General features: G+C 59.3%; 2 protein-coding genes across 6 annotated transcripts in view; both read left to right on the forward strand.

The window, feature by feature from the left end:
• The window catches only part of MTMR14 (myotubularin related protein 14), a 62,881-nt gene extending 53,103 nt beyond the window's left edge, over positions 1 to 9,778 (forward strand). For 3 of the 4 annotated variants that reach the window (XM_042844236.2, XM_042844235.2, XM_005296002.5), the window contains 2 exons: positions 5,047 to 5,202; positions 9,409 to 9,778. In XM_042844236.2, coding sequence (XP_042700170.2) covers positions 5,047 to 5,202; positions 9,409 to 9,589 — 337 coding nt within the window. In that variant the 3' untranslated portion in view covers positions 9,590 to 9,778. The remainder of the gene's footprint in view (positions 1 to 5,046; positions 5,203 to 9,408) is intronic. The other variant, XM_008173345.4, reaches the window with a different exon arrangement.
• Positions 9,779 to 10,223: 445 nt separating this feature from the next.
• The window catches only part of CPNE9 (copine family member 9), a 41,979-nt gene continuing 30,249 nt past the window's right edge, over positions 10,224 to 21,953 (forward strand). The window contains exons 1-3 of one of the 2 annotated variants that reach the window (XM_024109946.3): positions 10,224 to 10,710; positions 19,362 to 19,402; positions 21,268 to 21,314. In XM_024109946.3, the coding sequence (XP_023965714.1) occupies positions 10,634 to 10,710; positions 19,362 to 19,402; positions 21,268 to 21,314 (165 nt within the window). In that variant the 5' untranslated portion in view covers positions 10,224 to 10,633. Of the gene's footprint in view, positions 10,711 to 19,361; positions 19,403 to 20,653; positions 21,088 to 21,267; positions 21,315 to 21,953 lie in introns of those variants that run through there. The other variant, XM_065552847.1, reaches the window with a different exon arrangement.

Consider the following 21,953-nt stretch of genomic DNA (forward strand, 5'->3'; position numbering starts at 1 on the left):
GACTGGGGTAAGAGGAGTTCAGTCATTCCACCAAAAATCAAAAGGCCGTTGTGGGATTTCCAGGGCCCGTATGAGCTACAGCCATGAACCTTGCTGCACTAAGGCATTCTCGATGGCTGATTACAACTGGGAATAAACACTTGAACGTTTGAAAAGTCCTTTTCTAGCCTAGGTCACCAAAAGGTTAGTCTGGCAACTTACACAAACTGTATAGCTGTCTTCCAAAAAGTGGCCATGTGTGGTTGGGTAAAAAAAATATGCAGCTGTCACCAACTTTTAACTGATTGTAGCCAAGAAAACTCTTGGAGAAGAATGGCTGCTCAGGCATTGTTGAGGATGGTCAGGCCAACCCACAGGCATGTGTGACGAAATAGGAATGTTCTTAATGTTTTCTCTGAATACTGTGTGGGTGCCTCAGTTTCCCCTGTGCCTTTCTTAAGTATCTAGGTGGTGGGATAAGGGGGTGTGATTGTTGCAGAGCCTTAGAGGGCAGGTGTGCAGGGGTCTGCACAGAGAATGGCCGACACCCTGTTTCCTGGCAGCTGATGGCCTGGGCCCTGCCCCTGCAAAGGTACCAACTGAAGGTGTTGGAGAACAAAGAGATCAGGTGGCCTCCTGGCCCGGGAAAGACGCAGAGTCTGGATCTGGGCTCCCCACCCCCCAAGATGGACCTGACTTAGGGGTCCTATTCTCTGTACCTACAAACTCTGTTTTGGACTGTGTTCCTGCCATCTACTAAACCTGCTGTGTTACCGGCTGGCTGAGAGTCCCGGTGAATTGCAGGAAGTGGGGGGGGTGCAGGGCCCTGACTCCCCCACACACACCCCCACGCTCCGTGACAGCATGTTGCTCTGCTTGTTTTATTATCCACATCCCTTTTATAAGGAAAGGAGTTGGAGGGCTGTTGTAATAGACGTATCCAGAGGATCCCGACCAAGCTCTGCCGAAAGGCAAACATGCTCTTGTGCAGTGTCTGCGTCGTAGGAATAGCCCAATTCCTGTAGCAATAGTTAGCAAAGGCACAAATTTGCCTATTGTACATGGAACCTCAACCTCACACCTGATTGCGGTGTGCAGGGCTGGCTTTCTGACGTGGAGCTTCTGGAGTGGCTAGGATCTGCTCTACAAGAGGAGAAATTGGCATCTGGAGCTGCACGTACCTAGCTTCAAAACCAAGTGTTAAGGCCACTTCTCTGACAATTCTTGGGGCTCCGAACCACTGTTTCTGTTTCAGCAGAACCATAATTGGAGGGTGGCTTCCTGTCTGTCCTCTAGGCCAGTTCCATTTCAGTGTCTTTACTGCTCTGAACGTCCCCGTTTCCTGGACAGAGCTTTTGTGTGGCAGCACAGTAATAGCCACGTGAAATGGGAATGAGATTCTCCCGTCTGGTAAATCAGCAGCAGATGACGTGTGGTGAAGGCCCTGACCTTAGCAAGCAGAAGGAAAAAATTCCAATTCTGGAGGATACAGCAAGAGTTGGGGGTGCAACTGCTCTGGGGCAGTGGGACGGGCAGGATGGGCCATAAGGAGACTCCACGCCACTGATCCAGTTCAAATAGTATTCATCTCCCCTTTGGCCTTGGAGTCGATGCTTTGTGCTTTCTGTTGTCTTTTTCCTCTTCGGCCTGCAGTGCCTCCTTTTAAGGACTCCCAAATACAAGGGTTTTAGGCACATCCTTGCATTTGGATGCCTATGGCCCCCACAAGACTAAAGCTAAAAGAGCAAATTGCTCACTGGTGCAAGTGTTCTGGACCTCCGAGTTCACAGCCATGAGGAGTCTGGCCCAGAATCATCCTTGTCCATGTCACAGGTGGGCTTGGAGAATCCAGACACGTGCAGCCCCGTTTTCCCCAGGAGCCTCCAAAGTCCTTGTGGGGATGTTGCTGTCATTCCGCTCCAGGCTTGTCCCTTCCGTTAGCCCTGGCCGGTGCTGAAGGTGGCAGTGGCCTGGACAGAATTGAACTACTGGGCTATAACCACAACAGCTGCTGTGTAGTTAGTTCCTCACTGCCTAGAGGCTTCAAAGAAGAGGGATGAAAAACCTGCCTTACAGGGAGACTTCAAAGCTCTACCTAGTCAGCTTACCCAAGAGAGGATTTGAGGTGACCTGATCACTCTGGAAGTACCTATGTGGGGACGAGGTGTCTGATACTAGAGGGCTCTTCAGGCTAGCAGACAAAAGCACAAGATGCAATGGCTGGAAGTTGAAGCTAGCCAAATTCGGGTTCTAAATACGAGGCAAATTTTTAAGTGGGGGTGATTAACCATTGGCCCAACTTCGCGAGCGTTCGGGTGGTTGCTGTGACTCCATGTTTGAATCTGTTTTCCCCCCAGTGCAGGCTGTACAATCTCATTGTGGGTCTGCAGAGGCTATAAAACAAATGATTTTGGCAGAAGACCGTTCTTTACAGTTGCCCCTTGTTCTAGAGCGCTGGCACGTTCCTGTCTGCCTCCAAGCAGTCTCTTCTCTTCCCTCTGCCTCCAAAACCTTGCTGTGCCATTAGTCTCACTGCCCGGACTTCTCCTGCAGCTGGGATCATCTCACCTCGACATGAACCTGGCCTCACCTAGTTACACCAGCAGAGCACTCCTCTGTGTCCCCCCTGGTAATGCCCCTGCTGCACTTCATCCCGCCTCGCTCTCCCCTGCCTTACTGACCTCACCCTCAGAATCCATCGTGGCTCCTCACCCTCGGCTCTTCTCTCACTGGCTGGTGCCCCTGCTCTCCCTTCTGTGCATTCACTCTGGGACTTGTCTCATCCCTCTCCACCCTGGCTTCTTCTCAAACTCCACTCCTCCAGAATAGATCTCCTCACCTTTCTGCCCAGCCCCTGCCCCCGGCTTCTCTTGCCTGGTTCTATTGGCAACTCACAATCCTTCCCATAATCCTGCTGTCATTTCACGTGTCCCCTCTCCCCACAGCCAATTGCTAAGTTCTCTTGCTGCTTTGTCGAGCTCTAATTCACCTTCCTTCCACCTGCCTGCAATGCACCGTAGCTACTGTCGCCTCCCGGCCTCTGATTGCTCCTTACTGGGGCTCCAAAGGCACAGCTGATGTCCCCTTCCTCACCTCTTCTTTGAATTCCCATTGCCTCTTGCTACAGCCTTGTCCTCACCCAGACGCCAGCCCTCACCTGCAGTTCCACTCTCATTTCCCCTGCTGCTCCTTGCTTCCTGTCCCCTCTTCTGGCTCTCAGCATTGTACTGTCCTCATCTGCCCAGCATCCTCTCTTCCTTTAGATCCCTGCTCCTTTCTCTCAAGGAGATCTAAGAGGGGACGGGGAGAGCACCTCTGAACTGTGGCTCTGGGTATGAGGAGCTCCTTGGGCTAGGGCGTGGGATGTCCTTGTTACCGGTTTGCAAAGCACCATGTAAGTGTAGCCTTGGGGGAGCAAACTGGCTTCTTTACATTTATCCCCTAAACCTTGTGCTTCAGCGACGCCCACCTGCCAGAGCAGGGAATTCTTCCCTGTAGTGAACATCACTTGGGATCAGCCCTCAGAACCTGGCTTCTGTGTTTCCACCTGTGACATGCAGCATTCCAGCGCTCACTGGAAGCATTGGAGCGGGCTCTGCTCTTACCACCAACAGCTCTTACTGCTTGGGTTCGTGCCCTCTTTCCTGGGAACCAGGAGATCCTTCTTCCAACCTTGAAATAGCATAGTCATTCTCCGGGGAGGGTGTTCCCAGAAGCTTTTATCTGCTGGGATGGGAGTCCTCGCCAGGGGAAAGCAGCAGAATCCCTGGAAAATCAATGAACTGGAGAGTCTGGGGACAGGGCTATACATCTCTCAGCACAGGCACCCAGGTAACAGGCAAGTGATAAGCTTTAACAGCCAACCCCCATTCTGGGAGAGGCCTGTGCTAATTCTGAGCCACGTTAAGAATCCAGAGGTTGTTGCGTTGAGAACCGATCAAGAGTCTCTGATCTAGGCCTTTTACAGCTGGAGACGCACTCTTCTCTGCATGGACCGGTGACCTTTAAGACTCTGGGTGGCTACTGCTAGTCAAAGGCAAACTCCAGCCTGTAGCAATGCCAGCAGCTGCCGAGCTCCAGGCTATGATGGCGAATAGCCCAGGGATTTTTCTTCAGTTCTTCCTTAGGTTGCTACTGTAAAATCAGCAAGTAAACGGCAATGCCGGTTTGCTCTCCAGCTCCCCACCATCATGCTGTCACACCTTTCAGATTGCTGAGAATTCTGCGTCATGGGCCATGTGCCTACACTGCCACGTTATAGGGTCCAATGCCTTTAGGCACTCCCAGGCGTCTGCTCGTGGAGATTGTCAGAGGAACTCCTCCAGTCCTCTCATGTTTCTCTTTCTGGTAGGAGGCTGCATGCATTGAGTACATCCTCTTTTCTGGGCTCCTTTTCCTGTCCTTTTGCCGAACTGCCTGCTACTGCAGCATCCCACTCCTGATGAGTGAATACAAAGCGTCTTCATAGGTCTTCAGTTCTGTGCTCGCTGGGCACACCAGGCGCAGGTGTGGCTGCTCTGTCTTCTCCCCCAAGATCAGGGTTCCCTCAGGGACTCGCATTCCACTGACTGCAGAAGCAGAGCTCTCGAGGACTCTCCCAAACTGTCTCCAGTACATGAAGGCACCAGACAAGCCACATTCTTATTCTCAAAGTCCCCGCAGTTGCATTTGGATGTGTTAATAGCTGAAGTGGGCTGTGGAGGCATGCCCTTTGTGGGGCAGTGTCCATGGTTCTGGTTCTGGGGGCAGGACGTACTGATGGGTTTCCCTGTTCCTGCATGATCCTCTGTTTCTTGCTAGCTTTGCTCTACCAGCTCACAAATGAATCTACTGCTTTCTCAGTCACAACCAGCTTGGCTTCTCCTTTTGCTTTTGGAAGGAAGGTTTGCCTTGTGCTATGTGCCAGAATCACTTGTCAGCGCACCCTCACCTCCAGCATCGGAACGTGCTGGCACAAATGTTGGCAGTCAACCCCACTGTGCCCACTGGCACAAGAGTTTAGCAGAAAAGCCTGTGATTGCATGACTTCACTGACTGCCCCATGTCCCCTCTCTCTTTCTGACCCAGATCAGTGGACCACTCCCTGCCTGGATCCTCCGTTTCTACAGACTTTGGCAGCTGGCAGATGGTAACAGGGTGTGGCAGTATTCAGGAGCATGCAATCCTGAGCACAGACGCCGCTCTCCCTGGCAGCTTCCCGGATGAGCTCCCTAACAGTTGCCTGTAAGTGTATTGAGCACAGAGGATGGCTCCCTGTGCGTAACAGTTGGCTGGCTAGGAAACTGGGACAAGCCCGAGAGCTGCATTAGCCTCAAGAATAATTAGGGCTCCAGAAGTCTCCCCTGCCTTAACGCTTGTCAGAAGTGCACTCTGAGCTAAGCCACGGCGCACACACTACCTGGTTGCTGAGTGCTGGGTGACCCGTGCCCAGCCTTGAGGCAGGGGAAGGAATCCGGGCTCTTCGCTGGAGCCATTGCACCAGTTGGGCACAAGTTCAGAGAGAGGCTGCAGTTCTGCCATATAACATTGAGGGGGGATGGGAGGAGTGAGTCAGGCCTGTTTGTTTCCCTGGATCCCACTTAGCCTCGCTGGGTCTGTCCACACAGCAAAGAACCCAGCTGACTCTGACTCGCAGGGCTGTTTCATTGCTATGTTGATTTCTGGGCTCCAGCCCACAGCAGTGAAACAGCCCCACAGCCCGAGTCAGCTGGCACAGGCCGGCCATGGTTTTTTCTTTCCTGTGTAGATAGACCCTTTATCTCTACCATAGAATCATAGAACTGGAAGGGACCTCAAGAGGTCATCCCGTCCCGTCCCATCCCCTGCACTCAAGGATTCCAGACCCTCCAAACTATTTGAGCTGCTGCTTTTTCCCCTTCCTTTCCTCCACCCTCAGCTTGTCTTACAGCCGTCCACTTGCTCATGCTGTATCAGAGCATGGGTCCGTTCACCCCACAGTGCCAACATTTGCTTCATCGAACTGTTGTGAAGCAAACTCTCTGCTCCAGAAACAGAGAGTTACTTGTGAGGGAACTTCAAAGACATTAAATGCATTTTAATTGCAACTAAAAAAATGTAGGCCGGTGCCTCTACCCTCTGAACTGTCAATCTAGTGATTGCAAAGTGGTGGAGTCAGTCTGTGCGCTGCACTGTGAGCTAATCTTATTGCTCTAGTTTTGAAGACAACTGCACTGCTCTCTCCTAGCAGCCTTTTAACGTACTGAGTGAGGGCTTCAGGAAGCCTCATAAAATGAGGTGAGGTGGAGGGTCGGAGACCTGGAAAACACATTGTTGTTTTTAGACAAACTCTCCGTGCGACCAGCCGTAGTTGATGAAATGTGACCATCTGTTGTCCTGCAGGCCAGAACCGCAGCAGCAGCTTCTGTACCTTCCTGCACTGCCACAAACCCTAAACTAACAGCCAGAAACCCCGGGAGGGATGCTGGGCACGATCTCAGAAAGGCCTCTTCTAACCCAAGCTTCCGCCACACAAGGTGGTGACAAGTCCTCCTTTGCGAGAAGCCCTCGGTGCAGCTCTGAGCTGTGATTGACAGCCAGGAAGGGGGGGAGGAGAAATCTTGAAGGACATAGTGTCAGTGAGTGACCAGTCTAATCCATGTCTGTCCTTTGGTGACTGCTGCAGGTTTCTTACCCAATACGTAATGAGTCGTCCATTCCCCCCGGGGTCGGGCCGTGGGGTTGCAGCTGAGGCTCACTCTGAAGTCCTAGGTGGGTCTGGACGTGTTGCCTCTGGTTTGGGATTTCAGTGTGAAGAGAGTCACTAGTTCCACAGCTGTGACTTGTGGGTCCTGGCAAGGTCCTTCTGCTGCAGGGGACAGGTCTGCACCTGGAATCTGGAGCCTGTGAAGTGCTCAGAGTGTAACTTCTGGGCCCAGTCAGACCGAGGGCAATGGACAAGGGAGAATTGCGCATTTCCTCAGATTTGTATAATCAATTAACCGCTGCTACCCCCAAAATATTCACAACTGAGACCATGGCCCCGATGTCCACCTGCCTTGGGTTTCCATGGCTTTCAGACCTGTAACCTACTTAACCTCCACATGCTGGGGCTAGACCGGCCCTTGGGAGTGGTCTGCCTCTGGGTCAAGTGGGGTAATCCAGGGCACTTCTCCAAGCCTGCTCTGGGGTTCACGTCCGTACTTCTCTGCTGAGTAGCAGCCTTTGTTGGTAACCGTTGCAGCTGTCTCTTAGGTCAGGGTGCAAACCAATTTCCATTTTAATTCCCTCTGGCTATGCAGCTAATGGGCTGAGCTGTCCCAGGCTTGCTCTCTGCTGCCAGGACATTTTCCAAAGAGTCGTTACGCAGAATCGCTTGTGGGCCTCTACCACAAAGGCTCCAGTTTGAAGTTTTGGCCTGGACATAGTCTTGTCTCATGTGCTGCATCCTCTTGCCCCCTTAACTGGGGTTTAAACATCCCGTGAAGCTTTAACACCTCCGCAGTATCCAAACCTACCATCTATATGATGGCAAAACTGGGCATCTGGCTGAAAGCCTGCCTCAGATCTTTGACTGCTCATCAGTGGGTGTATACAGGACTTAGTCTGCAGTGCCAACAACCATTAGTTGACGTCTCTCTGTTGAAGGAAACCAGGCCACGTTTTTTTCCCTTCAAAAATAAACAGGGAATCTAAATATGAAGCACTACGGTAAAGCTGCGCAGGTAAGCAGCTGCCAGTTGGGAAGTAAATAGACGGCAAGTCCAGCTGCACAGCTGAAGATCTGCCCTTGTTTCTATGCTGCATGAAACAGTCTGATTCTCTGAACACCAGGAGATTTTTTTTATTTGTCATATAAATGTGTCATTCTTTTTTTGAATGTGAACAAGTTGCCGTAATCTCCTGTGCCAGGGACTTCCACAGGCTAAAGTAGTTCCTCTGTGTCTGTTAAGTGTGTTGCCTCTCCAGCATGCCCTCCTGCTTGGCTTTCAGGACAGTAACTAGCCGCCTGGTCGGCTGCCTCATATCACTTGGTGTTTTTAAGCCTCCCACCCGATCTCCCCTCTTGCTGCTGTTTCCGGACGAATGCTGTGGGCTGTGGGCGGTTAACGCTTCCATTCCCTAACTGTGCCAAGGGAGAGCCAGCCAGGCGCTAGTGAGATTCAAGGGAAGCCTCTAGGGGAAGGTTTGTGCTCTGCCCTTGGCATGGCCTTTGAGGAATGTCGTCTTCTCTCTGGGAACCACGCTCTGCTCTGCTCGGTGGTGGAGACACAGCAAGGACTGCTTCAATCTAAACCCTAGAACAGTTGCCTTTGAACTGTAATCACTCTCATCTGGAATATCACGTTATCTTCTCTCTCCTCCCCTGTCCTGAAGCTGTACCTCGAGCAGCTGGAGAGGAGAGCAGGTCCCAGGGGAGCCAGGCCCTGCTCTAGGAGAGTGACGCAGACACAGCGCAGGCTTGCAGTGGGACAGATGTGAAAAATCTCTTCACTCTAGTGCCTGTGGCTGGAACCCTTGGGGATTTCACCCCCTCACCCACCTCCAATAATCCAACCTAGCTTGTCCCGTGCTCCGAGCTGGCTGTACGAGGATGGGAGGTGAGAGGGGCACAAGAAAGTGGGAAATACCCAAAGATCCCTACATGCTATCACTATAATCGTCAGTCCAGAAGGATCCCAATGCACCCAACTGCAACTCACTACAAAGGAAGTGAAGTGTAGTGGTATCCACTTAAACTGCATGTGGGACCCACTAAGGTTGGAATTTGGCCAGGATCCAGGGTAAAATCTGACCTGTGAACTCAGAAATGAAGTGTACCGTTTTCCACACAAACGGCTCCCAAGGGCCTTGCAGACGTGGGCAGGCGAAGCAAAAAGCGAGGTCTTGGCAAGGGACAATGGAGCTGCACCGAGGCACTGGCAGGCGGCAGAAGCTGCAGGCCCACCTCTTGGCCTGTCAGCTGCAAAGCCAACTGCTGAGGCCAGTGTGGACGGAGGGAGACAGCTCGTGATGCTGTCTGCTGGGAGATCTGGGACTGTTGTAAAAACGAGGGATGTCGGGGGGGGGGGGGGGTGTTTAGAGGGGGAGGGGAGGCAGAGAGAAGGGCTGCTTCTACTGCCTTCATGGGGGGAGAAAGTAGCACCCACAGCACCTGGGCCATGGTGCTGCGAGTTGGGGCTTGGAACCCGGAGCCGAGGCTAGCATGGGGCCAGGACACCAGCCAGGATCCCCTGCTCTAGCACCAGCTGCCAGGGACTGGTTAGTAACAGGTTCTACCTGGAAGAACCTTTCTGCTGCCAACTCCCTGGCTTGGAGCCATCTGGGGTTAGCTGGCGGGAGGTCGCAGCCAGACTCCGCGGGGGGCTGCCTTGCTGGGGAAGGGCTGATGTGAACCCACTGTGGGGTACAGCTGGGGCTAGCTGGCTCTAGGGAAGGCAGTTGCTGACCCCTCTCCCTTCTGTCTTGCAGGCTGGTGCCAGTGGCAGGCCGCGAGTCCCGGCTGGAGGAGGTGCGCTCTGCTTTCCTAGCCACCTACAGCAGCACCATTGGCCTGAAGGCTGCGCCCTCCAGCCCCTCTGGAGCCCTTGGGGGCCTGCTGGAGCAGTTTGCACGGGGCGTTGGACTGAGAGGAAGCAGTAGCACCCTCTGAACATGTTGCACATCTTGGACTGGCTCCTATGTGTGTCCAGCAGCTGAAGGAACCTAAAAGCCATGCGAGTGCCAGAGCTGCCCCTTGGCCCTGCCTGCCGCCTGCACCTGGGGCCCGGCCCAGAGCGGGCAGGGGCTCCTCGCCCTGCCAGGCGGAGACAGATCTTTTCAGTAAAGGCATCTGCCCCACTGCCTTTGCCCTGCCTCTTGTTTCAGGCCACGGCAGCACTGGGGAAGGGGGAAAGGCCTTGGGTGCTTCCCTTTGCTTAGCATCCCCTGGGGTCTGAGTGCCGGGCTGGCAGATGCTCTGGGCCTGAGTCGGCTTGGGCCAGCGTGGCCACGAGGCTGATCTCCTGCTGGAGCGGGGCATCAGGGCTGTGTGCCATGGGCAGGGCTGCAGATGGGGGGAGGGACAAGCAGCCCCTGGCCCCATCGGGCTGGTGCTGTGGGGCCGGGGGGGCGTCCTGTGCAATGCCACTCTCGGACCTTGGGCCTGGCAGCAGGGCTGGAGTTCTGCTCCTACCCCCAGCGGCCTGGGGCTGGGCGGGGGTCCTGGCTCTTTACCCCCTCCCCATTGGGAGCCGGGGCGGGGGTCCTGGCTCTTTACCCCCCCCCCCGGGAGCCGGGGCGGGGGTCCTGGCTCTTTGCCCCCCCCCCATGGGAGCCGGGACGGGGGTGTGGGGGCCGCTCTGCCCTGCCTGGGGGCGGGGAGGGGTCCCTGCGCGGCGCCTGGTGCTCAGGGCTCCGCTGGCCCCTCGACGGAGCTTTCACGAGGGCCGGGCGGGGCGCACCGCGGGCTCCCAGGGGCCGGGGCCGGGGCCGGTCCCGGCGCGGGCGGGGAGGGGGCCGCGGGCGGACGCGCTGCGCCGGGCGAGCGGAGCGGAGCGGACGCAGGCGGGGCGGAGGCGGAGGCAGGGCGCCCGCGGGAGGCTCCGGCTCGGCTCGGCGCACGGACCTGCCCGGGGCCGCCGCTTCCCCGCCCATGGAGCCCGCCCCGCGCCTGCCTTAGCGCGGCGCGCCCGGAGCGCGGCAGCCGGCAGCGGGGATGGCGTCTCCGGGAGCCCTGGAGCCGGCGCCCGCCGGCGTCCCGGCCACCAAGCTGGAGCTCTCCGTCTCCTGCAGGTGCGGGGCCGCGGGCAGCGCCGGGCGCGGGCGGGAGCCTCCGGCAGCCGGGGCCGAGCCACAACTTCCCTCCCCGGCCCGGCCCGGCGCGGCGCGGCGCGGCGCGGGGCCGTCGGGGAAGGGGGCGCGGGGCGGGCAGCTTGGGACGGGCGCCTCGGCTAGAGAGAGACTGAGCGTGCAACGCCTGGCCATCGTGCGTGTGAGCGTGCAACGCCTGGCCATCGTGTGTGTGAGAGAGACAGCATGTGTGCGTGCAACGCCTGGCCATCGTGCATGTGTGCGTGCAACGCCTGGCCATCGTGTGTGTGAGTGTGCAACGCCTGGCCATCGTGCATGTGTGAGTGTGCAACGCCTGGCCATCGTGCATGTGTGCGTGCAACGCCTGGCCATCGTGCATGTGTGCGTGCAACGCCTGGCCATCGTGCATGTGAGCGTGCAACGGCTGGCCATCATGTGTGTGAGAGAGACAGCATGTGAGCATGCAACGCCTGGCCATCGTGTGTGTGAGTGTGCAACGCCTGGCCATCGTGCATGTGTGCGTGCAACGCCTGGCCATCGTGCATGTGTGAGTGTGCAATGCCTGGCCATCGTGCATGTGTGAGTGTGCAACGCCTGGCCATCGTGCATGTGTGCGTGCAACGCCTGGCCATCGTGCATGTGAGCGTGCAACGGCTGGCCATCATGTGTGTGAGAGAGACAGCATGTGAGCATGCAACGCCTGGCCATCGTGTGTGTGAGAGAGACAGCATGTGAGCGTGCAACACCTGGCCATTGTACATGTGTGAGAGAGAGACAACATGTGAGCGTGCAACGCCTGGCCGTGTGTGTGGGGAACAGCATGTGAGTGTGTGTGGGGGACAGCCTGTGAGCGTGCATTGCCTGGCCATCATGTGTGTGGGGAACAGCATGTGAGTGTGCAACACCTGGCCATTGTATGTGTGTGTGTGAGAGACAGCATGTGAGCATGCAATGCCTGGCCATCGTGTGTGTGTGTGTGTGTGTGTGTGTGTGTGTGTGAGAGAGAGAGAGAGACAGCATGTGAGTGTGCAACGCCTGGCCATCGTGTGTGTGTGAGGGAGACAGCATGTGAGCATGCAACCCCTGGCCATGTGTGTGGGGAACAGCATGTGGGGGGAACAGCATGTGAGTGTGCAACACCTGGCCATTGTGTGTGTGTGTGTGCGTGTGGGGGACAGTGTGTGAGCGTGCAATGCCTGGCCATCGTGTGTGTGTGGGGATAGCATGTGAGCGTGCAACGCCTGGCCATTGTGTGTGTGGGACAGCATGTGAGCGTGCAACGCCCGTCCATCGTGTGTGCGGGGGACAGCGTGTGAGCGTGCAACACCTGGCCATCATGTATGTGTGGGACAATGTGAGAGTGCAACGCATGGCCGGTGTGTGTGGGGGACAGCGTGAAAGTGTGCAACGCATGGCCACCTTGTGTGGTGGGGACAGCATGTGAGTGTGCAACGCATGGTGATTATGTGGGGGGGACTGTGTGAGTATGCAATGCATGGCCACTGTATGTGTGTGGAACAGTGTGTGAGCGTGCAACACATGGCCATCATGTGTGTGTGGGACAGCGTGTGAGCATGCAACACATGTCCATTGTGTGTGCATGTTTGACAGCATGTGAGCATGTGACGCATGTCCATTGTGTGTGGGGGACAGAGTGTGAGCGTGTAATGCATGACCATCATGTGGGGGGCATCATGTGAGCATGCAACACATGCCCATTATGTGGGGGGGCAGCAGGGGAACGTGCAATGTATGTCTATTGTGTGGGGGGGGACAGTGATTGAGCATGTAACACATGTCCATCGTGTGTTTGTGTGCAACAGAATGAGAGCATGCAATGCATGCCTACCATGTGTGTTTGACAGCATGTAAGCGTGGAGCTCATGCCCACTGTTTATATGTGGGGCAGCCTATCAGCATGCAATGCATGTCCATCGTGTGTTCGTGTGCAACAGTATGTGAGCCTTCAATGAATTCCCCTTGTGTGGGTGTGTGCATGCGACTGTGAGCGTGCAATGCATGCCCACCATGTGTGTGCATCGGACAACGTGTAAATGTGCAGTGCATTCCCATTTGTGTGCAACAGCATGTGAGCAACGTATGCCCATTGTGTGCGTGCATGGGACAGCATGCGAGTTTGCAATGCATGCCCAGCATGTGTGTGCATGCGACGGCCTGTGAGCATGTAACACATGCACAGCGTGTGTGCGCATATGACAGCATGTGAGCATGAAACGCATGCCCACCGTACATGTACATGCAACCATGTGAGTGTACAACACATGCCCATTGTGTGTGCATGTGCAATAGCACATGAGCGTGCAAAGGACGTCCATCATGTGTGCCTGTGTGACAGCATGTGAGCGTGAAAGGACATCCAGCATGTATGTGTGTGTGATGGCATGTGAGCATGTAATGCACAGCCAGCCTGTGCACAGAGCGTGAGTGTGCAATGCATGCATGTATGCCTGCTGTGTGTGCATGTGAGCATGCATGCATGTCTACCATGTGTGCATAGAGGGGGTGTACATAAGCGTGTGTGCAGGGATAGTGTGTGTGACGCACGTGCAGCCTGCGCTCACAGCAAACTTGCTGTTCGGTGATTATTTCCTCTTAACCCCTAAATGTAAATGCAGTTTTCGTGCTGTTTGCTGGTGTGAGCGACACCCACCAGCCCTCACCCCCGCTTACTGAGACTTTGTCGGCATGACCATGGTGCAAGGGCCGTGTAAGAGTCTGGTCCCGCTCGGGGAAGAGCATGGCCTGCCCGGGATAGAGCTGGCCCACGCCCAGTGTGCCCCCGTCTCCCCCCGCTCGCTCTCCCCCAGCTCTGTACGGCCTGGCTCTTAGCCTCAGGCCCCGGCAAAGACAACAGCTGAGGTTTTCCCAGTGGCTCCCTAGCTTGCAGCTTGGGAGTCCCACCCAGCTGGTCTGTGGCAGGGAGCCCCAGAGCCCCCGGGCGGGCTGCAGGTTCCTAGGCGCACACGGGGTGGTACCAAAGGCAGCCAGGTAGGCATGTGGAAGCCCTGGCCGTGCCGGAAGATTGCACCCAGCAGTGCAGCCGGGCACCAGCCAACGCTAGTGCAGCACGGCCCAAATGTCAGGCGGACGCGTCCGCGCAGGCTGGGGGCCCATTGCCTGTTCTGCCCTGGGGCCCAGAATTGGGGCCTGGGCCCCGGAGCTGCTCTGCTGCCACCTGGGAACGAGACGGGGGAAGGTACGTGCGGAGGAGCGGGTGGGGTCCCTGGCTGCACATGGCTCCATGGCCAGCGTTTGCTCACGTTCTCACCACGTCTCCAGAGCGCCCCAGGTTCTGACCCCAGCCCAGGTTTTGGACGGGACAGAAGGCGCTTTCAGGGCTGTCCGAGGAGGCTGCAGGAGGGAGGGGACAAGGGGCAGAGCCATCGGGTGTCCTGGGGAACATGCCCACTCTGTGCAGCGGCCAGACGCCTGAGCTCTGGTTCAGGTTCATCCCTGGTTTTCAGCTGGGTCTGACAGCACCGTGTGCTCACGAGGGTTTTGGTGAGGCAGGGCCAGGGTACGAGGGGGCTGTGAAGCGGCACCGTCTGCCCAGCTCCTCGCCAGGGAAGCCTGAGGGGTTACTGGGCCCGTGTGTACCCCTGGGATCCCAGCCCGACTGGTGCGAAGGGAAGCCCCAAAACAGCGAAATGAACTGAACGATTGCGACCCCTCGAGGCTCTGGTTAAAAATAGGCCTGCAGGGAGAAGCGCCCCTGCCAGCTGGGAAAGCAGCCAGGGCTGTGACTGGCTCGGAGCAGATGGAGACCCGCACCCCCTTCCTGCAGGAGCAGGGACTAACTGTCTGATCTCGAAGGGCAGCGAGGAAGCTCTCACCCCAGGAGGCGGGGGGCATGGGCCGGAGCAGCAGGGATGGATCGCTCACATCGCCCTGGGCTTTGGGGGGGCGAGATGCAGAAATGGCATCCTCTCCCCAAGGAGGCGTGTCTGCCCTTTACCGCTGTTCTGAATTCAGCAGTTGTTGCCTTAGCCAGGGGAGCTCTCTGGATCAAGAGAGCTGAGCTCCGCACGTACCCAGAGCACGAGGCTCGGGCGCCCGAGCATCTCAGCTTTCCCCGGGCCTCACCAGATCACCTCCCTAAGGAAACGGACCTGCTGGGCTTGGCCCCTGCTTCCAAAGGCTTTGGGCCCTTTCCCCTCTGCATGGCCGTACGGGGGCTGGAACAGTTTGTGCAGAGGGGGGCTGAGAGCCAGTGAACCAAACTGCAACACCTGGATATGATGGAAACCACTTCAAGCCAGGGGTGCTGCAGCCCGCCTAGTTCTAGGCCATAGCTTGGAGCCTGCCCTCAAATGTCTGCTCTTTCGCTGCCATGGGATGGGCACGTCAGACCTATAGGGATTGAGGGTGGGGAGCGGGAGGGAGGCCAGGTAACAGTTCTTGGAGTGGTCACTCCTGGGTCTCCTTCCTTGTGGCCCCCTGTGCAAGGTGCGACCTGAGCTCATCTGCTTGGTCCCTCTTCGCCCCCTGCCACCTGCTTCTGACAGACCCAGCTGCTCACAGCAAATCCAGGTGACTTGTAGAGAACTCCCCTTTCCCTCACCTGCCCGTCCGTCCCTCCTCAGACTGAGCCGGGACGCGCCCGGGGGGTGGGGGGGGGGGCGTGGGGGACGGGACTCTGTTGCAAACAGATATGAAGGAACAGTGAGAATTTTGGAAGTGTTGCAGGGAGGGGCCTGGGTGTGTCTGTGCCAGGATGGGACAGGGACCCTTGGTGTTTTACAGCCCCCAGGCCTAGAACGGCTGGCAGCTGGTCTGAGGGGCTCTAGTGAGCTGGGACCCAGGCCCGAAGGGTCCCTTCTCCAGCTGAACTATCTTCCCTTGTGTGGCTCTGCCCAGCAGAGTGTTAAACACCTGTGGGTCCTGCTCCGCTGGCCGGGGCCGTGTCCCCAGCGCAGGTGGGGAAGAGTGGAGGGACCCCTCTGTTCTGGCTGAGTTCCTGAGCAGTCCCAGCTGGGTGGGGGGCTCAGGCCCCCTGGGACCCTGGCCCGGAGTCAGGCCGGGCAGAACCCTGCTCTGAATGTGCCACTGGCCTTGGGCTGGGGTCTCCCATCCCTGGTGAGAGCGGGTGTCATGGGGCACCGGAAAGAGCTGGGTGGATTTAATAGCAGCCTTTGGTGCTTTTCAGTGTCAAACTCTGCGCAGTCAGGAATGATCAAAGTGCTGCGGCTGCTGCTATTTCGGTGGCGGGGGGGGGGGGGCAGCCCCTGGCACCCGCTCGCTCAGTCAGGCTATTCAGATCTTGCTCAGTGTCTCTTTTCTTCTCACTTTGCCCCCCCGCCCCAGCCCATCACTCAGCCACCACCGAGTGCGCTAGTAAATGGGTTGCCTGTCATGTTCAATCACCGTCTGGGCCAGAGACGCTGCTTCTTCCTCCCCCCCCCCCCCCCGTTCAGCTCACCGACCCTACCTCCCCCCCGTGCACGCTCTGCAGTGCCCTGCCAGTGCAGCCCCCTCCCTGCACTGCTCTGCTGGTCTCCAAGCACCTGCGTCCCAGCACCAGCTCTCGGCCCTGTGGATCGGCCCCGGGCTCACATCCCTCGCGAGCCCCACGAGAAACAGGGCCCTGAGTGGGCCGTGATGGTGCCCCCAGCTGGTAACTGACAACAGAAACCAGGAGTGCTGGGCCCTGTCGCTCAGCTGGGCCTGGTGCTCGTCCCTGTAGCCCTGTGATCCCCCCCTTTCCTCCTCTTACACTCACTGATTGTGTGTTGGGAGCTCTTCGGGGCAGGGACCTTCGCTGTGCGTGAGCAGCGCCCAGCAACGGGGCCCAGACCCAGACCTGTGGGCGCAAGGCCTCTCCCTGCTCTGCGCCCTCTGCCTTGGCGTCCCCCGGGGCTCCCGGGTGTAGGGGGACCACACGTCTAGTTTTGGCCGGGACAGTCCCTTTTTTAAGCCCTGTCCCGGCTGTCCCAACTTTTTTGGCAAAAGTGGGAACTTGTCCCGTTGGTTCTTGCCGACTAGATCAAAGAGCAAATGGGACAAATGTCCACTTTTGTCAAAAATGTGGGGTGCCGAGCAGCAACCCCAGCCCAGTCAGGGGGCAGACAGGGCTCGAGCGAGCAGCGACCCCAGCCTCGTGTGAGGAGGAGGGCTTGGGCAAGTGGGGACGGCCAGCCCTGTGGGGCAGAGGGGGTCTCAGGCCAGCCCTGTGGTGCGGAGGGGGTCCAGGCCAGCCCTGTGGGGCGGAGGGGGTCTCAGGCCAGCCCTGTGGGGCGGAGGGGGTCCAGGCCAGCCCTGTGGGGCGGAGGGGGTCTCAGGCCAGCCCTGTGGGGCGGAGAGGGTCCAGGCCAGCCCTGTGGGGCAGAGGGGGTCTCAGGCCAGCCCTGTGGGGCGGAGGGGGTCCAGGCCAGCCCGCGCAGTGTCCTGTTTCCCGTTTGGGAGCGTCGCTGGCACAGCGCACATGGGGGCTGTTTCCGCTCAGCTGGTTGGGCCTGTTCACCAGGTTGGGTCCCCAGCCCCCAGCCAGAGTCGGCGCGGCCGCAGGACTCCTGGCCTGGCCGGAGAGTGCATCCCTCAGCAGCAGCTCAGAGCCAGGCCGGAGGAGCTGCCTGTGCCCCGCCAGCTGCGTCGGGCTGAGTCGTGCTGCCAGCAGGGTCTTCGCAACAGGCCCTTTGCTACCGGGCGATGAGATCAAACCGCTCCAGCCCCACATTCACCAGCACCTGCCCCCCACACAGGGGGGTTCCTAGGCGCCTCCCATCCCTGTGGTCTCTGGCCTCGGGGCTGCAGCCCAGGGGCTGGCACCCGCCCGCAGGGACGCTCTGATGCCTTATCTTTATGTTGAAGGCATAAGAAGGGAGCTCAAAGGGACTTGTTCTTTGGCTGCGGCAGGTAACGTGGGTCCCTTGCGGCTGTGCAGTTGCCTGGCCTGTGCTGGCTGGGAAAGAATGAAACCCCGGGGCTGGGGAAGCCTGGAGCTCCGCCCCCACAGCGCCTCCTCCTGGGAGCTCCGCCCCCCAGCCAGCGCCCTGCCCCACCCCCACAGCACCCCCTGCTGGGAGCCCCCCCACAGCCAGTGCCCTGCCCCGCCCCCACAGCGCCCCCTGCTGGGAGCTCCCCCACAGCCAGTGCCCTGCCCTGCCCCCACAGCACCTCCTGCTGGGAGCTCTGACCCACAGCCAGCCCCCTGCCCCATCCCCACAGTGCCCCCTGCTGGGAGCTCCACCCCCCAGCCAGCGCCCTGCCCCCACAGCGCCCCCTGCTGGGAGCCCCCCCACAGCCAGCACCCTGCCCCATCCCCACAGCGCCCCCTGCTGGGAGCACCCCCACAGCCAGTGCCCTGCCCCCACAGCCAGCGCCCTGCCCCGCCCCCACAGCGCCTCCTGCTGGGAGCCCCCCCACAGCCAGCGCCCTGCCCCGCCCCCACAGCGCCTCCTGCTGGGAGCCCCCCCACAGCCAGTGCCCTGCTCCACCCCCACAGCGCCTCCTGCTGGGAGCTCCCCCCCCAGCCAGCGCCCTGCCCCACCCCCACAGCGCCTCCTGCTGGGAGCCCCCCCACAGCCAGTGCCCTGCCCCGCCCCCACAGCACCTCCTGCTGGGAGCTCTGACCCACAACCAGCACCCTGCCCTGCCCCCACAGCGCCCCCTGCTGGGAGCTCCCCCCACAGCCAGCGCCCTGCCCCGCCCCCACAGTGCCTCCTGCTGGGAGCTCCGCCCCCCAGCCAGCCCCCTGCCCTGCCCCCACAGCGCCCCCTGCTGGGAGCCCCCCCACAGCCAGCCCCCTGCCCCACCCCCACAGCGCCTCCTGCTGGGATTGCCCCATGCCCACAGCCATCTTGGTTTCTTGCCAGGGTTTATAAAGTGGGGGTTATTCTGTTTGTTTAAAGTGCTGCCTGTGATGGCGACTGACGGGGAGCCGAGGGCTGGGCTCCCCGCGCCTGTGCACACCTTGAGCCCTCTGGGCAAAGGGGAACAGCCGCATTTCCACCGCGCACTGCACCGGGCGGATGTTTCTCCCCGAGGCCCCGAAAGGAGAGACAGGCCCCCGGGGCTGGTACAGGAGCCTGGACAACCAGGGCTGGGGCTGCAGGGTCAGGGCACCCCCAGCTAGTAACTGTCGCCCAGCTGAGTCCCCTCTGCCCCCCCGCACCACCCTGGGGTGCTCCAGCCCCTCGCCCAGCTGGACTCCCCGGTGGATCTGCCCAGGAGGTCGGGGCTGCAGGGACCAGCTGTTAAGAGAAGTATTCATTGTAGGGACTGTTTGTGCCGCTGCCATGGCAACGAGGAGAGGTTCTCCTGAGGGCCAGGCAGGCCCCCCTGAGCTTTGGGGGAGGGGTGGGGCCCCCACCACACACAGACACTGGCCTCCTCTCCCAGCCCCCAACCCCCTCCGCCCGGCCCGGGGACCCCGCGCCTGAGCTCCTGGGTGCAGTGTCCACTGACGTGTCTGGTTCTGGCTGAAGGGTTTAATGCGGACGGACTCCAGCGGCTCCGGGGGGAGGCCTGGGCGGGGGCCCAATGCTCGGGGGCTGCAAGTTCTGCAGTCGTTGGGGCTCCCGCTGGAGCCAGGTTCGTAGACCCCGGTTCCCCCACTTCTCCCCTGGCTGGATGAGTTTCCAGCCTGGCTCACGTCCGTCTGTCTGTCTCCCCAGGAACTTGCTGGACATGGACACCTTCTCCAAGTCTGACCCTGGTACGTGTGGGGAGTGGAGCTGGCTGGGGACCGGCCTCAGGGCGAAGCCCCTGGCAGAGCAGGGGGCAGCGAGGCCTGGGCAGTGGGAGGGGCCCGTGAGTGCATCGGGCTGCACAGCCTGGGCAGAGACAAACCTCCGGAGCAGGGGAGCCGCACAGGCCGGCTTGGCCCCCTCAGCTGAGATGAGCACTAGAGCCTCGTGGCAGAAGCAGCTTTTGAGAAGGAGACGGGCTGGTGTGCACAGTGTGTGCGTGCAATGCCGGGGGATGGGGGTGTGTGCATGCAGTGTGCTGCATGTCTGGGGTGGGGGTGTGCACAGTGTGTGAAGGGGTACATGGGGGCGTTCATGAAGCATGTATGCTTGGTGTGCACAAGGGTTGTGCACAGTGTGTGCAGGGGCATGGAGAGAGTGCAGAGCTGGGATGAGCAAGGTTAATGTGTATATGGGGTGAGCAAGGTGTGCCCGCAGTGAGCAAGGTTAATGTGTATATGCAATGTGGTGCACAAGGTATGCCTGTGTGTACGCATGCAGTGTGATGTGCAAGGTATATGCGTGCAGTGGGTTGGTGTCCACGAGGTGTGCATCTGCAAAGTGCCCATGTGGGGTAGGGGAGTGCACATGCAGTGTGTGCACAAAGGGATGGGGTGTGCAGTGTATATTTGCGAGGTGTATATGTGCAGTGAGGTGTGTGTGTAGTCACTGTGATGTGCAAAGCATGTGTGCACAGTGGGGGACTGCATGAGGTGTGCGTGCACAGGGTGCACCTGCATGAGGTGGGGACAGTGTGCGTACAGTGTGTGTGAGAGACATGCAGTGGGATGGGGTGTGGGGGTGCAGTGTGTGAGGTGCAGTGGGATGGGGTGTGGGGAGGTGCAGTGTGTGAGACATGCAGTGGGATGGGGTGTGTCGGGGTGCAGTGTGTGAGATGCAATGAGGTGGGTGTGGGGGTGCAGTCTGAGATGCAGTGGGATGGGGTGTGGAGGTGCAGTGTGTGAGATGCAGTGGGATGGGATGTTGGGAGGTGCAGTGTGTGAGATGCAGTGGGATGGGATGTTGGGAGGTGCAGTGTGTGAGATGCAGTGGGATGGGGTGTGGGGGGTGCGGTGTGAGATGCAGTGGGATGGGATGTGGAGGTGCAGTGTGTGAGATGCAGTGGGGTGGGGGTGCAGTGTGTGAGATGCAGTGGGATGGGGTGTGGGGGGTGCGGTGTGAGATGCAGTGGGATGTGGAGGTGCAGTGTGTGAGTGTGACGGAGCAGGGAGCGGGGCAGATTTGACCTGGGAATGTTGCAGGGGGATTGCAGTGGGGATGGGGGACTTCCCTTGAAGGAAGCTACCTGAGCTGTAACCTGAGCCAGGAATGGGGGTGGGGAGAATTAACACCTTCTGCCCGGGAGACTGAACAAAGGAGAGGAGGAGCAGGGAAGAGAGGAGCAGCAGGAGGAGTTTTGGTTTAGTTTCAGTTTGGGCTGGGTGGTGCAACGCAGGGAACCCCAAGCTGGGGTCTAAGCTCCCTGAACCTCCCAGAGGGACCTAATTGAGGGGGTCTGGTCGTACCTACACGCTCTGCTTGAGACTGTGTTCCTGTCCTTAAATAAAACCTTCTGCTTTACTGGCTGGTTGAGAGTCGCAGTGAATCTCAGGAAGAGGGGTGCAGGGCCCTGACCCCCCCACACTCCGCTACAGTGAGATGCAGTGGGATGGGTGTGGGGTGCAGTGTGAGATGCAGTGGGGTGGGGTGTGTTGGGGTGCAGTGTGTGAGATGCAGTGGGATGGGTGTGGGGGGTGCAGTGTGTGAGATGAAGTGGGATGCGGTGGCTTCTGATGCAGAGGCAGTCATTAACCCCATGCTCTCCTCTCTGCAGTAGTGGTTCTGTTCGTCCAGGGGAGTGGCAGCAAGGAATGGAGGGAGGTGAGTGCCCAGCGTCAGAGCAGTGGGGCCCGTCCCAGTGCCCGGAGCCGGCGCCCTGTCGGCTGCCCACACCCTGCCCCCACTGCAGCAGGGGTCGATGTTTGTCCTGCTCTGGCACGGCTCCTTACGGGGTGCTCGGGAGACCCGCTTGTCACCCCAGCTCCAGCTGCCAATGCGCCCGTCTAGCCCTGTGCCCCCCACCCCCCAACAAGCCAGTGGGCTCATCTGCCACGGCTGAGTCTTTGTCAAGGAGAGCGCAAAGCTGAGCAGTCCAGGGCGAGACTTAGCCACTTGACACTGTCTCCTCCCGCTCCCCTGGAGCCCGGCCCCGTGCCCGGCAGCTCCCAGAGCCCGGCCCCGTGCCCGGCGGCTCCCAGAGCCCGGCCCCGTGCCCGGCGGCTCCCAGAGCCCGGCCCCGTGCCCGGCGGCTCCCAGAGCCCAACCCCGTGCCCAGCAGCTCCCAGAGCCCGGCCTCGTTCCCAGCAGTTCCCAGAGCCCGGCCCCATTCCCGGCGGCTCCCAGAGCCCAGCCCCATCCCCGGCGGCTCCCAGAGCCCGGCCCCGTGCCCAGCAGCTCCCAGAGCCCGGCCCCGTGCCCAGCAGCTCCCAGAGCCCGGCCCCGAGCCCAGCAGCTCCCAGA

Source organism: Chrysemys picta, chromosome 7 (genome assembly GCF_011386835.1).
Source record: "Chrysemys picta bellii isolate R12L10 chromosome 7, ASM1138683v2, whole genome shotgun sequence".
In the NCBI taxonomy this organism is placed as follows: domain Eukaryota; kingdom Metazoa; phylum Chordata; order Testudines; family Emydidae; genus Chrysemys; species Chrysemys picta.